The sequence below is a fragment of the Cavia porcellus genome, unplaced genomic scaffold (genome assembly GCF_034190915.1).
Source record: "Cavia porcellus strain 051 isolate PalLab524CR breed Dunkin Hartley unplaced genomic scaffold, mCavPor4.1 scaffold_6, whole genome shotgun sequence".
Lineage (NCBI taxonomy): Eukaryota > Metazoa > Chordata > Mammalia > Rodentia > Caviidae > Cavia > Cavia porcellus.
Window position 1 is genome coordinate 70,538,055 of NW_026947489.1, and position 16,502 is coordinate 70,554,556.

The 16,502-nt window shown below is 41.6% G+C and overlaps 1 protein-coding gene across 3 annotated transcripts in view; it reads right to left on the reverse strand.

Moving 5' to 3' along the window:
- The window catches only part of Psmd11 (proteasome 26S subunit, non-ATPase 11), a 64,040-nt gene continuing 47,538 nt past the window's right edge, over positions 1–16,502 (reverse strand). For 2 of the 3 annotated variants that reach the window (XM_063249629.1, XM_003469486.5), the window contains 8 exons: positions 10,898–11,042; positions 8,990–9,050; positions 5,455–5,517; positions 3,405–3,530; positions 2,815–2,850; positions 2,514–2,565; positions 1,674–1,816; positions 1–1,557 (listed from right to left, as the gene is read on the reverse strand). In XM_063249629.1, the coding sequence (XP_063105699.1) occupies positions 1,674–1,816; positions 2,514–2,565; positions 2,815–2,850; positions 3,405–3,530; positions 5,455–5,517; positions 8,990–9,050; positions 10,898–11,042 (626 nt within the window). In that variant the 3' untranslated portion in view covers positions 1–1,557. The remainder of the gene's footprint in view (positions 1,558–1,673; positions 1,817–2,513; positions 2,566–2,814; positions 2,851–3,404; positions 3,531–5,454; positions 5,518–8,989; positions 9,051–10,897; positions 11,043–16,502) is intronic. The other variant, XM_063249630.1, reaches the window with a different exon arrangement.

Here is a 16,502-nt window from a genome sequence, read left to right on the forward strand (position 1 = left end):
TTTTGAAAAAAAAATTACTTTTATTGGAACTCATCTGAACATCAGATATACCTGGTGTTGGTTAGCAAGAACCGTTTGTACATTTGATATTGATGGTGCCAAAACCAAACAGTGACTGGACACAATGGGAAAGATGTTAAGAACAAAAACCTGATTTTGGAGAGGAAAATGGAAGCCAGTCAGATTCAGTGAAGATGCAAAACCTGGTACAACAAAATCCTTTTACAAAATATAAATTTATTATGAAAACCTGGAAGGATAATCTGAGAAAGGCAAAGAAAAAGAGGTCAGCAGCAAAGAGGTATGAGGAGGGGGACAGGAAAAGAAGAGGAGGTGACAGAAAAAAGTACAGCTGAACACAGAAGTGCAAAAGCTCATCTGCCCAAATGGCATTAAAGCCGCACCAGAAACCAAAGCGTACGGAGATACAGGCTCCACCTCCCGTCCGTTCGTGTTCTAAGGGGTAAAGAAAACAGCTCTTTAGGAAGGGGACACGAGGTGGCTCAAAAACCCAACAAGGACCAAAACAAAAACTAAAAAACACCCCACAGTCTCATTCCGGATGTTCACTGTTTAAAAAAGGAGTAAACCCATCCGACAGCTGGAGGAGTGGAGAGGGAGAAGCTGATGGAATTCAGACAGCTGACTCCCCTGAAAGGGAGGAGGAGGCAGGAAGAGACGGCCACCCAGCTGAGAAGGAAAAGAAAGGGAAAGAAAGAACAGAGAAGAGCGGAGGAGAGAGAGGCAGTTAAAACACTGACATCTAATCTAGTTACTGTGTTTAAAAAAAAAAAAAAAAAGCCCCATGCACAGCAGCCCCTGGGGGCTCCTTGTGTGGCGCGCGGGCACCGCTCCTGGTCTTGTCCCCTTCCTCCATAGGTCAGAGTGGAGCCGTGCAGGTGCAGGTGCAGGTGCAGGTGCAGGTGCAGGTGCAGGTGCTGCTGCTGCTGCTGCTACTGCTGCTGCTGCTGTGGCACGGCATGGCTGCAGGACCTTCGGCTCTTCGTCCAGAGCCCATGTCAGGAGGGGTAGGAACAGGCGGACGGGTCAAATGGAAGGGGAAAGAACACCGAAACGCCTCATTTCAAATAAAAAAGAAAACAGCAGTCTATACACAGTTGTTTGTTTTGATTCAGTACAAACAGAATAAAAAGTCATTGCTTTTGATGGTCAGCAAACACCCAATTCTGAGGAGAGGTGGCGCCCAGCGGGTGGTTAGGACCCCCGGTGGTTGGTGCCTGGCTTTGCGGCCCTCTCCCAGGAGGCAGAGAGCACAGCTTTAGGTAGTGTAAGCCTTTTTTCCTTTTATTTAGAATACTTTTTTTTTCTTTTTCTTTTTTTTTTTTAAAGCAATTTTCCCACTCCCAAGTTGGGCCAGTAAAGATTACATGAAAACTGGCACACCAATTGGCTGGAATACAGATGCACCAAATGAGAATTTAAAAACTTTCTGAGCGAAAAGTAGAACGAAAAGAAAAAAGAATCTCCTAGCACTTTCCCCCAAGGTTTCACTCTCCCGCCACACACACTCTCCAAAAGACCGCTACAGATCCAGCTCTGCAAGAGAAGACAGGGCAGTGTCAATCGCGAAGCCGCAAGGGCACCAGGAGGCTCTCAGTCTTGCAGGCGGACGGCAGCGCTGCCCAGTCCTGGGTCCCAGAGCTGGCACTCACCTATGTCAGCTTCTTGGCTTTGTTATAGAGGGAATCCACTACTTTACTCATGTTCTGAATTGTTTCCAGAGCAGCTTCATAAGTTTTATCTACTGGGGGTTCATCAAAAATAATCAGGACACCCTCACCCTGGTCCAAAATCCCTGTAAGGAAACAAAAGGGCAACCCAAGTAAAAGAAGAGATTAGACAAAAAAGTCAGAGTAAAGCAGCTCACTCCCTACCTGCCTTACTTTCTTCAGAAAAAGAAACAGAACTTGTCTTCTTTTTCCTTTGCACATGTGTAGTACACTCTTTTTAAAGACATGTAGTTACAGCATACTAACACTATGTAGTTACAGCAAGCCTTGAACTCAACCGATAGCCAAGGCTGATCTTGAACTTCTGGACTCCTCCTGCCTCAGCCTCTCCAGTGCTGGGATCACAGGGTTACACCACATGCCCAGTTTGTACACTGTTTGTTTGGGGTTTTTTTTTTTTTTGGGGGGGAAGGCGGTAATCAGGAATCAAATTGAGGACCTTGTGCTTGCCAGGCAGGCACTTATGCTGCTGAGCTACGTCCCCAGTAGGTATACGCTTATAATGGCAGGAAGGTCAAAATCCCAGGAATCCATCAGGAGAAATGCACAGAACACCTTCTTTTAAAAAGTCTCTCTTCATGCCAGGCACGGTGGCACATGCCTGTACCCAGCACTCTCGGCAAAGTCTGAAGCCAGCCTGGCTATAAGGCGAATCCACGGCCAACCTGAACTACACAGTGAGACCTTGTCTAAAGAAAGAAAAAACCTCTTCAGCCATCTCACCACTACCCGTAGCCCCCTGCCTGTGTCACAGTTACTCACCATGAAACTTCTTGTCAAGAATCATCTGTGATAGTTTCCTTTCCACATCAGCCTAAAACCAAAGGATATGATTACAGGGACAGTGTCTGTTAGGAGTCACCCTGACATAAAAGCTCTGCAGAAAGGGTCTCAAGGCAAATTAATTGAAAACAAAGTAACAACAATGCAACTCGCACTCTGAGCCCACGTTCCCTGCTGCCCCTGAGAACTTTCTGAGTGCAGCAGGTCCATCAGGTACAAACGCCAGCCCTCCCTACCCCGTCCCCAGCCCTTCTCCCTAGAGGGCCTCCAAACACCTTACCTTGGAGAGTTTGATGAGACTAGATATGTGTTCAATCTAAAAGGAAAGGTAGAGACACCAACACTGAAAGTTTCACTTTGCCTCCAACACGGGGGTGGGGCGGGTGGGGCTGCTGGGCCCGTCCAATGTCTCATCCCTAGAGAGCCATATCCTCTCCCTGGCAGGCTTTGCTCTCTGGTGCTGTCCGCTTGTCTGCCTTTCCTCACCATGGACAGCACACTCTCCTGCCCCACATGCCCAAGACACAGAGTTTACCACACGCCATGGCCAGGAGAACAAGCCCCTAACCCTAAGGCACCCTCTCTCGCCTCATTTCCCTCAAGATGAGCCCCAGCTCCAGGGGGCTTCCTGCTCAGCAGGCACACCCTCAGAAACAAGGGCCCACTGTGGACAGACGTAGGAAGGGAGGTGGCTATGGTGAGAATGCACAACCAGGAACAGCTTGAGTGCCCAGAAGGGTTCTTTTTTTTTTTTTTTTGTCTTTTTTCTTTTTTATCGGTACCAGGGATCGAACTCACGGCTGCCTGCTTGCCAGGCAGGCGCTTATGCCACTGAGTTAAATCCCCAGCCCCCCCAGAAGGGTTCTTTACCTGTACTCGGGAAAAAGGCTCAATGACTCGGATCAGGTTCTGTTCCAGTAAGTTATCATACAATTTAGCCAAGTGTGTGCTGATGATTGGGTCATCCCGGAGCTCCGCCCTATAATCTGTCAAGGCCTGCAAAAGAGCCGGCACAAAGATTGGCATGGAGAAGGCCCTATAGGCACACTCCCCCAGCTTGCTGAGTGGTCTGCTAGCCCTCATTCTCCACGGCTAATGAAGGTACATGAGATTCAAAGAGAAGAAAGAAAAGCCACGACAGAGCAGACAATAGAAGAAAAGAATGTCAGCCAGGCATGGGTGGTGCACACCTACAATCCTAGCACTCAAGAGGCTGAGGCAGGAGGATAGAAAGTTTGAGACCAGGTTGATTTTGTTTGTTTGTTTACACAACAAATCCAACTAGGGGAAAAAACAAAGAAAAAGAGAAAGAGAGAAGGGGGGAGAGGAAGAAAAAAGAAAAGGGAAGAAAGAAAGAGAAAACGGAATGTTAAGAACTACAAGGTGGGGCTACCATCTTTCTGTCTAAGAACCTCACATTAACAACTACATCTACCGGAAAATGAGGTTAACCACACATGCATGTATTTTTAAAATATTGGGGCTAGACCAGATGGTCTGATAGTATGGTCCCAGCACTCGGGAGGTGAAGCAGGAGGATTGCCATGAGTTTAAGGCCAGGCTGAACTACATAGTGATATCCTGCCTCAGAAAAGAAAAAAAGATTCTGAGGTTAAACAATGGGAAATGCTAATTTCCACAACTAGCCCGTAGTAGTTTTCCAAGAAATATGAATACACGACAGTTCTGCAATTGAAAGAAAAGTGAGTACTTGTCCCATTTTATTTGGCCCTTGTATTTCCCAAATATGTGATCACAGAACCTTGTCTCTAAGGAACCATGGAGAATAAAAGGTGCAAAAAAAACCAGGTGTAATGATGCCCACCTGTAACCCCAGCACTCGGGAGGCTGAGGCAGGAGGATCACTGCAGGCTTGAGGCCAGCCTGGGTGACATAGTGAGTTCAAAGCCAGCCTGGACTACAACATAAGATGCTGTCTCACCCACCCCCCTCCAAAAAAAGTTCAAACATACTGACTTTGGGAATAAAATCATCTGGACTGTGTACTCATGTCTGTGATGTATCTACCTTTAGTAACAGTCTCAATATGCCAGCTTCATGTTAACTTATGCTACACAGTAAAAAGAAACAGAGAAATCACGCAAGTAAGGAGCAAGAAGAATCTATAAGACCCACTTAGATAATGGATTCTGGGACCAGTGAGAGCCACACAGCATACTCTCCATCTATATTGTCTTTCCCTCTGCATCTAGGTTTTGTTTAAGTTGGTCATTATACTAAGACTAAAAGGAGACAGAAAATATACACGAGGGCTGGGAATGTAGCTCAGTGGCACAGCATCTGCCTGGCAAGTGCAAGGTCCTAAGTTTGATTTCTGGTACCAAAAAAAAAAGGAAAGGAGAGAAAACAAAACAAAATATACACACACCTCATCCTTAAGATTAGACAAGTGCTTCCCTTTCTGAAATTTCCCAAATAATGAACAAAAAGTAGAAGAGTCAAAGAAAGTCTAAAACATCACCCCTAAAAAGTTTCACTCAGGCCAAACAGGCACACCAGGACACACACTGGTTATCCACAGAGGAGGAGCACACCTCCTTTCTGGCACTGAAGGAATACAATGCTGTGGGGAACAAGCACTAGGCCCCAAGTCAAACCATGATATAAATTACTCCATGACTCTTGGCATGCTTGTGATTCCCTCCCTCAGCCTAACTCTGTCATTAAAAAGGGATGACATAAGTTTCTGAAAAGAGAAGAGGATTACATATAAACGATATATAATCTAGATCAACTCAACAACTGTTCTTGTAAGAAAGTATTCGTTTCCTGCATTTGATACCGCAGTGAATGAAGAACGGATGGCATTAGCTAGGGCTTTCTATAACTGTCTATGAAACTATAAACATCTTTAAATGGCCCTCTCCACCCATCCCACACCAGCCCAGGACATGCTCACCTTTTCAAAATCCGCCAGCGATCTATTCTTGCTAGCTTGAGCCACACATTTTAACGCTTCTGTCTGAGATTAAAGAGACAAATCATGGGAGTGATCTATTCTGCAAGCTCACACCTAAAAGTCTCATAACAGTATGTTGTGTCCACATGACCTCTGCTATAGGGAAGAACCCACCCCACCATCGTTCTTCTTCAGATGCCTGGGAAGAAAAGACAGAAGTATTAAATACCACTTTATACTTTAAAATCTAAAACAAACTTAACACTAAGAAATAGACATTTTCCAAAAAGACACACCCTGCTGGACAGAGTGGCATATGCTTGTAATTCCAGTCGTTGGGAGACTGAGGTAGGAGGATGACAAGGTCAATGCCAGCCTAGACTACTCAATGACACTCTGTCTCAAAACTAAAATCAAACCCAAACAAGTAGACCAACAAAAAGACCCTAAAATAGCATTCTCCAGAGATGACAAACTAGGGCCAGGGATATCGTTCAGCGGCACAGTGCCTGCCTGGCAAATGCAAGGTCTTGAGTTCAATTCCTGGTACTAAGAAAAAGAAAAACAAATAAACAAACAAAAGACAAAAAATGAAGAAAAAAAAAGACAATCATGATAAGCTAAAAGGGTAGAATGATGAGCAAACTGGGATTTCCCCTCCCCAAGATTCCTTATACCCATCCAACTCAGACTGATTATACCTTTAGTTTGTTTGTTAGGAATTTTTTGGAAACAGGATCTCATATGTAGTTCAGGCTGGCCTTGAACCTGCAGCAATCCTTCTGTCTCAGTTTCCCAAGTGCTGGGATTACAGGTGCACACCTGTGCTTGTATCAGGATTCATTCTGCTAGATATGATACAAGGCACAGAACAAGGCCTACTTTTATTAGAGTTCAGACATTAATGTTCTATATACTATACTTGAATGATAAACACTACAGTGTCAAAGGTACAACCAATGGCTAAGAGCCACTTCTAACCTCATTATAAATGACACCTGCCCAAGTCTATCTCCATTCTGCAAGAAATCTGTAACACCCATCTTTCTACATCTGCCTGATCCTTTGAAAGCTGTCATCAGAGTACAAAGGAACACAAAGAAATCCTCAGGCTGAGATAGGAGGATTGTGAGTTCAAGGCCAGCCTGGGTTACAGTGAATTCAAGGCCAGTCAGTATCATAACAAGACCCTGTCTGAACAAAACAAAGGAACCAAGTTCAGGAGTCACACACATAGTAGAAATTAGAGACTGCACACCTGAAATTTCTGAAAAGATAACAACTAAAGAAGCAAACTTAGCTCTTGTATTGTTTGGTTAATTTTACATGCCTATTTCTGATGGTCTGCACAGCTGTTTTAAAGATAATAAGAAGCATTCTGGTAGCCATTGTTAATTTCCAATTGTCCTGTTTTAAAGTTCTGTATCATTTTCACTGTTTTGTTTAGTCTTATTCTGTATTATTTAGATTTTATTATGTCTGATGGTATGGGCAGTTATTTTGAAGATAACAAGATACATTACGGTAGCCACTGTTGATTTGCTATTATCCTATTTTGAAGTCCTGTATAGCTTTGTTTTGTTTTGATTGGCTTTATTCTGTTTTACTCTCTTTACATACTTAAAACAGGATGGTATGTCTTACACAGCAGACTTAACAGTACAAGGGTATCATGAACATACTTTGTGCCCAACACCTGTCCTATAGACAGAACAAATGTCCATGAGAGAAGCCTGGAACGTATAACCCAAGTTCCAAGTATGGCTTGACTATTTATTAGCTACCCACCCTTGCTCTGGACACTTGACCTATGTGAGCACATCTTGACTCCAGTTCTTGTGAGAGTAGCAAACCTTTTATAGTAATAACCAGTATTCTCAAGGTCCAAACGAGAAGCTGACTTGAAATTTTTGCTCATATATAGCCAACAATGGCTACTCTTAGAGAAGAAATCATCTGGTATGGCCATCCCAACAAAGATACACAAATGTTCTTTAGTTAATGACCAAGTTAAGGTCCTGAGACTATGTTGTTAAACAGACTGGTCATTAAATGAGAAATTATATATATAATGTATACAATATTCAGAACAAAGAAATGATCAAAGGGAACTTTAACTTGATGACTTTGCTCTTACTGAAATAGCTCTTACATGCACACTATAATATGTAACATAAAACTTGAGCTGGGCGTGGTGGCTCACGCCTGTAATCCCAGCACTAGGGAGGCTGAGGTGGGAAGATCGTTGCGAGTTCAGACCAGCCTGGGCTACAAAGTGAGCTCAAGGCCAGCCTGAAATGCATAGCGAGACCTCGTCTCAAAAAAAGACAAAAAAACCCTACAATACTGTACAGTACAATCAGCAAAAATTATTAAAAAAAAAAAGTATAAAGTACCAAAAAAAAAAAAGACACTGAGACTATAAACAAGATATACAGAACAGTATTTTAAAAACAAAATCAAAGCCATTGTGGTGGTGCATGCCTGTAATTCCAGCACTCAGGAGGCTGAGAGGCAGGAGAAATGCTGTGAGTTTGAGGCCAGCCTGGGTTATACAGTGAGTTTCAAGGCCCACCTGCACTACAGAGTGAGACCCTGTCTTAAAAAAACAGAAACAAAGATAGGTTATAAGTCCTAACAGTGCACCTCCATTTTAAGTCCAATCAGTTATGAGATCGCCAATGTGTCTGCTGTTTAGAGACACTGCCTGAGATATTCAGAAAGATTATTAGTCACACTCACAACTATGCATGCATTAAGTACCATAAAAAGGGGTGTCAAGTGCCAGGGATATAACTCAGTAGTAAAAACCAAAGGAGAGCACAAGACAGCACAACTGGCCAGCAAGGGCTTCTTTTTACACTCACCCACAATTCAAGGCATCAATAGACAGGTATTGAGCTGAAAAGCACTGAGACTTAAAATCTGATTTCTACACCATACTTGGTGTAGAACCAACCTCCTTGAAGCACAACGTACCAAATCTAAACAGGCTCCTTACTCAGACGATCCAAGATGTGTCATTCTATATTATTGTATTTGCAGGTCAGGTTCATGGTAGACAACGTTAAATGCAAAGTAAATCACTGCATATGGTACAATTCAGTTCTGAGTCCCTCAAACCACTTCCTGTCCATAGCAGCAACAAACACTAACTTTCAAGGCCAAGAATTTTATCAAGTACAGGAAACTACCTCCTCCTCTTCAAACCGGGTATTTGTGGGCCATCAAAAGCAATGTCTTTTTAGTCTGTACTGAACCAAAACAAGCTGTGTACAGACTATTTACTTTTTCATTTGAAACACAGAAGAGGGGCTGGGGATTTAGCTCAGCGGCATTAAGTGCCTGCCTTGCAAGCACATGGTTGTGAGTTCGATCCCTGGTACTGATTAAAAAAAAAAAAGAAACACAGAAGAGAAAGCAGCTGGGGGCAGCAGAGAGTGTAATGGAACCCAAAGAGCACTGGGCTCATCAAGTATTGTGAATTCAACATGGTAGTCTGAGCAATTAGAAATGTGGTCAAGGTATTCCCTACCTGTCTCCCTGCATACCGAAGTGCAAGCTTCCCGCTCACCAAAGCCTGGACATCTTCTGGGCTAGAAAAAAACACATATTTGGTCAGTTGTTCCAAAATGTTATGAATCTAACCTGAATTCCACTGTGAAGACTGCCCACAAAGAAAATCAGTCCCAACTCTTAAATATGTGGCCCTTTCTTTGCAGACACAGGGATTGCTTCACTCAGAGCTCAGAAAAAAAAAAGTAGAAAAATTCCAATATTAAAAAAATGTTTGGGGGTGCCAGGCATGGTGACATATAGTTTTGTAATTCCAGCATTCAGGAGGCTGAGGCAGGAGGATCACTGTAAGTTTGAGACCAGTCTGGGCTACAAAATGAGCTCAAGATTACCCTGAAACGCACAGCAAGACCCTGTCTCAAAAAGACAAAAAAAAAAAAAAAAAAGTGTCTGGGGGCCATGAATATAGCTCAGGGGCATAAATGCCTGCCTGGCAAGAACAAGGCCCTAAATTTGATTCCCAGTATCAACACCCCCACCAAAAAAAGGTCTAAGCCAGCAGCAGTGGTATGGGCCTATAAACTCAACACTTTGGGAGGATGAGGCAAGGGGATCACAACTTCAAGCCTAGTCAGGGTAACTTAAGTTCTCAGCAAGACCCTATCTCAAAATAAAAATAACAAATATGTCAGAAAGGTGACACAGGAGGACTGCTATAAGTTTGAAGCCAGCCTGGGCTATACAGTGAGTTCAAGCTCAATCTGAACTACATAGCAAGATCTTGTCTCAAAAGCATAAAAACACAGCTAGCTAGCTAGGTAGATAGATAGATAGACAGGTGATAGACGAACAGGCAGGCAGGCAGGCAGGCAGGCAGGCAAGATAACTCTGGGCAAAGGCCCAGTGGTTCAATCACCAGTACCACACACACACACCAAAAATTATCTAGTGGTGGTGCACACCTGTAATCCCAGCTACTTGGGAGGCTAAGGCAAAAGAATCATAAATTCAAGGCCAGTCTGGGCAATTTAGCAAGACTCTGTCTTAAAATAAAAGATGTAAAGGGTTGGGGAATGTAACATAGTGGCAAACTCCCCCTGGGTTCAATTCTTAACACCAGAAAAACAGACAAATAAGAAGAAAAGAAGGAAAGGAAAGGAGGGAAGGAAGAAGGGAGGGAGAAAAGAAGGAAGGGAAGGGAAGGGAAGGGAAGGGAAGGGAAGGGAAGGGAAGGGAAGGGAAGGAAAGGGAAGGAAGGAAAAAAGGCAAGCTGCCAGGGATTTAGCTCAGCAGCTTGCTTGGCAAATGCAAGGTCATGAGTTCAATCCCCAGTACCCAAAAAAAAGGCACACTGGCTAACTGAACCTACCAAAAGCAACAGACCCAACAGCCAGAACAGGAAGTGTAAGTCAAATCCTAGGAAAACAGGTCTTTTAAAACATAATCTCTGTATAATGCAGATTCAAAGAGTCCCAGTCAATATTTAATTTATTCCCAAAAGATTTTGGATGATTCTGTAGACTTCTTTACAAAAAGATTTGCCTGCTTTCTACTGCCCATTTTTAAAACCTCTTGTTAGCCCTACCCTCTGCACTCTGAGTGGCCTGGCTGGCTGGCACTGACCTCTAAATTACTTCCTAACCTCTATCCTGAGCTCAGAATTTATGAGGGAAAAATATTCGAGGATGAAAAAATTTCTCCAGGAGGGTTTAGGAAGGATATTTCTAAAATCTGTTTCCTCGTTTGAAAGACTATCAAGCAAAAGTGCTCTGGAACCCTATGGAGCTTCCCATTCTACTTTAACCACTTCAGAGGCTACTGCTTCTGCTTCATTGCTAACTGGCCAAATGCCCTAGGCTGTTGGCACAGAGACTTAGTTGAAGAACTAGAGTTCACAGATTTGAGAGTTAAAAAAATGTGCACCTACGTGTTGAGCATGATTTTGCACAGCAACATGTACTTCAGAGACGTGATGGCCTTGGGGCTATCAATGGAGTCATAACCCTCAAAAGCCTCATAGAAGTATGAGTATGCGGTTTTCCAGTCCTTTTCCTCTGCTGCATGGATGATACCTGAACATTGAAAAGAAGAAATAAAAACCATATAAATTATAGAACCATCAAAGATCAAAGTTACAAAGGGCCTTAGAAATCTACTCCAACCATTTCAACTTATTGATGAGGTCAAGAGAATAGACCCCCAAAGTCACAGCCAGGCAGTGAAAACTAAGATTAATAAAGTCACCCAGATCTCTGGCCTCTTAGTTCAATGCCAAATTACCGTATTAAATTCCCAAACATGTTAAGAGATCTAACTCAAAGGAGAATCTAAAATGTACCATTTTCAAATGCTCCTTACCATCTTAGTCCAGCTATAGTATCTTTTGGAGGGACTGGAAAAAATCATGTTTAAGCTTTAATACTATCACCTGCACAGCTCAGGGTACTGATCCAAAACTGGAAATAGATGTTTTCATAACATCTACTACGATAGCTTTCTAAGTTTGTCACTTTTATACTGAGGCAGCTGTCATGAGAAGGCAAATAACTCAACATTTTTTATCTTCATTCTGAATATTCTCATTTATGAATGTGCTTCTGCCTGTATGCAATCACATTATGCCTAATTGTACATAGTCAAGCAGTACTTCACCTCACCAACCTGCTACTGTTTGTAAGTTGGGTATCCCTGATAAGCTTAACTTTGACTGAACCTGCTATTACTTCCAACTTATGCTATTTCATAACACAAAAATTAGTCCTTTCCAAGTTTAGAGGCAACTGAGATAAGTTTCTGCATATTAGTTCTAACTCTGCCCTGGCCCTCATGAACTTTACACATGGGCTACAAAGTGAGCCCAAGGCCAGCCTGAACTGCACAGTGAGACCCTGTCTCAAAAAGATAAAAAATAAACAAACAAACAAATAAATAAATGCAAGTCTGCATGTGCCAAATGTTGATACAACTACTATGGAAGACACTCAAAGGGTTCACATTCTAATGAGTAAGATGGCTACTGAGACAGAAACAAGGAGATTAGAACCATAATGTATACAAAAGAATATAATTTGGAGCTGGGCTAGGGATGTAACACAGTCCCAAGAGCATTGGCCTACTAGTGTGCTGGATCTGAAACTTAGGCACTATCAGAAAAAGAAAAACTATGTAATTTTGGTAGGGAAGTCCAAAATTAAAGAAGGTATCACGAAAGGTTTTCAGAGATGTGAGCTGGATCCAGAAGGATTCACAGGAGTTTGCCAGGGACAGGATGAAAGGGAAATTAACAGAAAGTTAAATGTACAAAGACAGAGAAGAAGGAAATAATGTAGCACCCAGAGAATGGGAAGCCATTTGGTGACTAGAACTGAAAACCAAAGGTGAAGGTGAAAGGAAAAGATGCCTTCCTTTTGAATGTCATGGTAAAATAACATTTAACTTAAAGATAGTAGGGAACCACTGGAGAATTATAAACAAAAGAGTCACAAGATCAGATCTGTATTCCACAAAATGACAATGGAGCCATATACAATAGATGGACTGGAAAAAGCAGGTAGGGAAAGCTAGGCGGAGAGGACTATTTCAGTGGGAAAACTTTAATTAGAACAGTAGCTTAGAGAGATGGAAAGAAAGGGCAGACCTGAAAACAGAGTAACATGATCTGGTAACTGACTGGATATAAGAGGGGCTGGGGATACAGCTCAGCAGCACAGCACCTGCCTGGCAAGCATAAGGTCATGACTTGGATTCCCAGTACTGAAAAGAATAAAAACAAACAAACAAACAAAAAACCCAAAACAAACATAATGACTGGATATGATAGATGAAAATGAGGAAGAAGTCTACATTACTTTAAAAACAAAAGCTTGAGCAACTAAGTCAGTGATCAGTGAAGATGAGGCAGAATGACTGCAAGTTGGAGGCTAGCCTGGGAAACTTAATGAGGCTGTTTCAAAAGGAAAACCAAAAACAAGGACTAGGGATGGAGTTCAGTGGGAGAGTACTTGTCTAGTATGCACAGATCCCTAGTACACAGTAATGGTATTACTAACTACTGACACAGACACAAAATGCAGAAATAAACAGAATGTGGGAGCAACTGGGTAACAAATTTAGTTTCTGGTATGTTGAAACTATATATATATATATATATATATATATATATATATATATATATATATATCTCCTTTAAACAGCTGGAAATTAGATCTGAAACCTGGAGATCTAAGTGAAGAGGTACTAGTGTCATGTGGCAGCTACGGCCATGGACTAGAAAGAAAATGGGAAGAGAGAGTAAATAAAAAGAAGCACGCCCAGAGTCAATACTTTAACAAGTCATCCCCAGAAGCCACTCAGGCAGCATGTTTTGCTTAAATACTCACCTATCCTGAGAGTCACTCAGGCAGGTGTCATTTCCATTTCTTATTTGCACAAGACACATTCCTTTGTCTGTCTTTTATTGTTGATGTTATTGTTTTCTTTTTGAGACAGGGTTTCACTATTAGTTCAGACTGGCCTGTAACTCAGTATGTAGCCCAGCTTGGCTTTGAACTCCTCCTGACTCAGCCTCCTAAGTGCTCAGATCACAGATGTGCCCCATCACACTACACTTACTGTTTGTTTTATATTTATATATACTGTTTATTTGTTTACTTTTTGCATACTTTTAAATTTTCAAACACAAGGGCTGGGGATTTAGCTCAGTGGCATAAGCACCTGCCTTGCAAGTAGGCAGTCATGAGTTCGATCTCCAGTACCAATTAAAAAAAAAAATTTTTTTTTCGAACACTATTCGTGTGTGTGTGTGTGTGTGTGTGTGTGTGTGTGTGTGTGTGTGTATTTTGAGACACAGTTTCACTGTGCAATTCAGACTGGCCTTGAACTCGTAACAATCTGCCTGCATTAGCCTCCCAAGTTCTGGGATTACAAGCATATGCCACTATGTGCAGCCTGTATTCATCTTTGACGTTGTTTCTAGTGAAATCTAATAATAAATTCTGGTTATTTTCTTTTATTAATTCTTGTTTACTTTTTGTGTGTGCATGAAAACCTGTAATTTCATGCTATAATCTATAAAAACTCATCATAAATACATGAAATTTTTATGCTTCTCCAGAACTCATTCAATACAAAAAGTTTCTTTAGAACATGTACAATACAAAACAGACATGTTGAAACCATGCCCTCCCATGAGCCAGGGGCCGCCACAGGGAATGTGAAGAGAATCAAGAAGCCAAACCACGCCTTCCCATGAGCCAGCTGGCCCATCGACTGGAAGATAAGAAGAGCAACACCCCACCACCACCCTACTATTCCCCAGTAAGCAACTGGCTGATTGGGAGGAACACAGGCTGAGATGATAACAACCAAAGTAAAAAAAAAAAACATACAACAAAAAAAACTTAATGCTTGTACTCTTTGATTGACTTTACAACCTAAAGCTGGTAGTTGGAACAAATATTTGGAGAATTAACAATATGCATTATAGCAACTGTGGGGGGTTTTCCTTTTGTCATTCTTGAAATCTAATGTTTCTGTTTATTGTTTTGTTTTATTTTGTCTCTGTCTCAACATACCAAAAACTAAATTTATGTTTTATATTGTCTCTGTTTTATTCCTGTTTCTGGTAATTCCTGAGCAATTATTTTGAAGATAACTATGCAATATAACAACCATTGTTGAATTCCTATCATCTTGAAAACCTATGTAAAGTATTGTTGTTTTTTATTGTTATTGTTGTACATGTTTTGCTTTTTGTTTGTTTGTTTTGTTTTTTTCCCCTTTAAAAAATAAAAATAATAAAAGGACACATTTGTGACACTGAAACTGAACAGGAAGGAAGTGCCAGAAGATCTACAAAAGAAAGAACTGAAAAAGGGAGAAATGTTAGCATATCGGAGAAAAGTCTTGTTATAAAACAGAAAGACATCTCGTTATTGTCAGCTGCTCAATATACAGGAATGACAGAAGAAAAATAAACTAAAAAAACTAAAAATCCCAGCAGTGGTCAATGATTATAATAATTCGATTGGTAGCACAAACAGAATTGACCAATATCTAACAAGCTATGCTGTGATCAAAAAGTGAAGGGAAAAATATTACAAAATATTTATACACCTTCTGGACCAAACAATATGGAATTTGTTTATTTTTTCAAAACCTGGGGGTTTCTGAGAACGTAGCTCAGCAGCATAGTGCCTGCCTGGGGAGCGTGAGGCTGTGAGTTTGATCCCCGGTACCAAAAAAAAAAGTCATTTACAGGGCTGGGGGTTTAGCTCAGTGACACAAGTGCCTGTTTGGCAAGCACAAGATCATGAGTTCGATCCCCAGTAACCCCCCCCCCAAAAAGTCATTTACAGGGCCAAGGGATACGGTTCAGTGGCACAATACCTACCTGGCAAGTAAAAGGTCGTGTGAGTTTGATTCCCAGTACAAAAAGAGTAATTTACAATTTAGATTAGGTCAACAGACCAACGAATTGAAACACATAGGACACCAAAATGCCACATAGGACATCCATCACAGATGTCTTCATTACATTTAGTGGGTAGACATCTTATTGAAATTATACCATCCAAAAAAAAGAAAAAAAAAAGAAAAGAAAAGTAACATGACAGTGCAAAATGTATTGTTCAAAGAAAGACAATAATGCAAAAAGAATTCAGAAACATTTAATGTTGCATTGTGCACTGAATATTATACAATACACAGAAGTATTGAATAAATGTAATAAATTACTTCTTTTACATTCCTGTTATCTCATAAAACTAACAAAAAAATGCAATTTTTAGTCATCCTGTATTTAAATAATTGAACTGTTAAATGGCTAAGTGGCAATCACAAGGGAAAGGAAAGAGCACACAGTGGCCACACATACAGGGAGGCAGGGGAAGAAGACAGCAATATCAAGGAAGCTTATGGTATTTGATAGGGTTATATTCGCCCCAAAATCATGGATTTGTTTTGGTTGGTAGGTCAGTCGGTTGTTGGCTCCTGGCTGGTTTATTAGATAGGGTCTTATTGTATAGCCTAGGCTGACCTCAAACTAACAATCCTTCTCCCTCAAATTCCTAAGTAAGGGTTGGGGATGCAGGTACATATACCACACCCAACCAAAGTAGACAGTAAAGGAGTTATTGATTTGTTTGTTCAGTTCTAAGGACTGAATCCAGGGCCTATTATCTAGGCTGAGCTACATTCCCATTCCTTTTCTAAAATTTTGAGACAGGGTCTCACTAAACCACTAAACTGTTTAGTCCGAGACTAAACTTGTGATCCTTCTGTTCCCCACCACCTCTTGGTACCAGGACTCGAATTGAGGACCTTGTACTTGCAAGGCAAGTGGTTATGCTGCTGAGCTACGTCCCCGGCCCCTGTTGCAGCTTCTGAGTGCCAAGACTGTAGGCATGCACCACCACACCTTCCTTAATGACTTCTTGCAAGGAGTCAACAGAGGCACAAAGAAAGGTTACTGCTTCAACTTTTTCAAGAAAGGAGGACAAAAATTTAAAAATGAAAAAGGGCTGTAGCTTTTC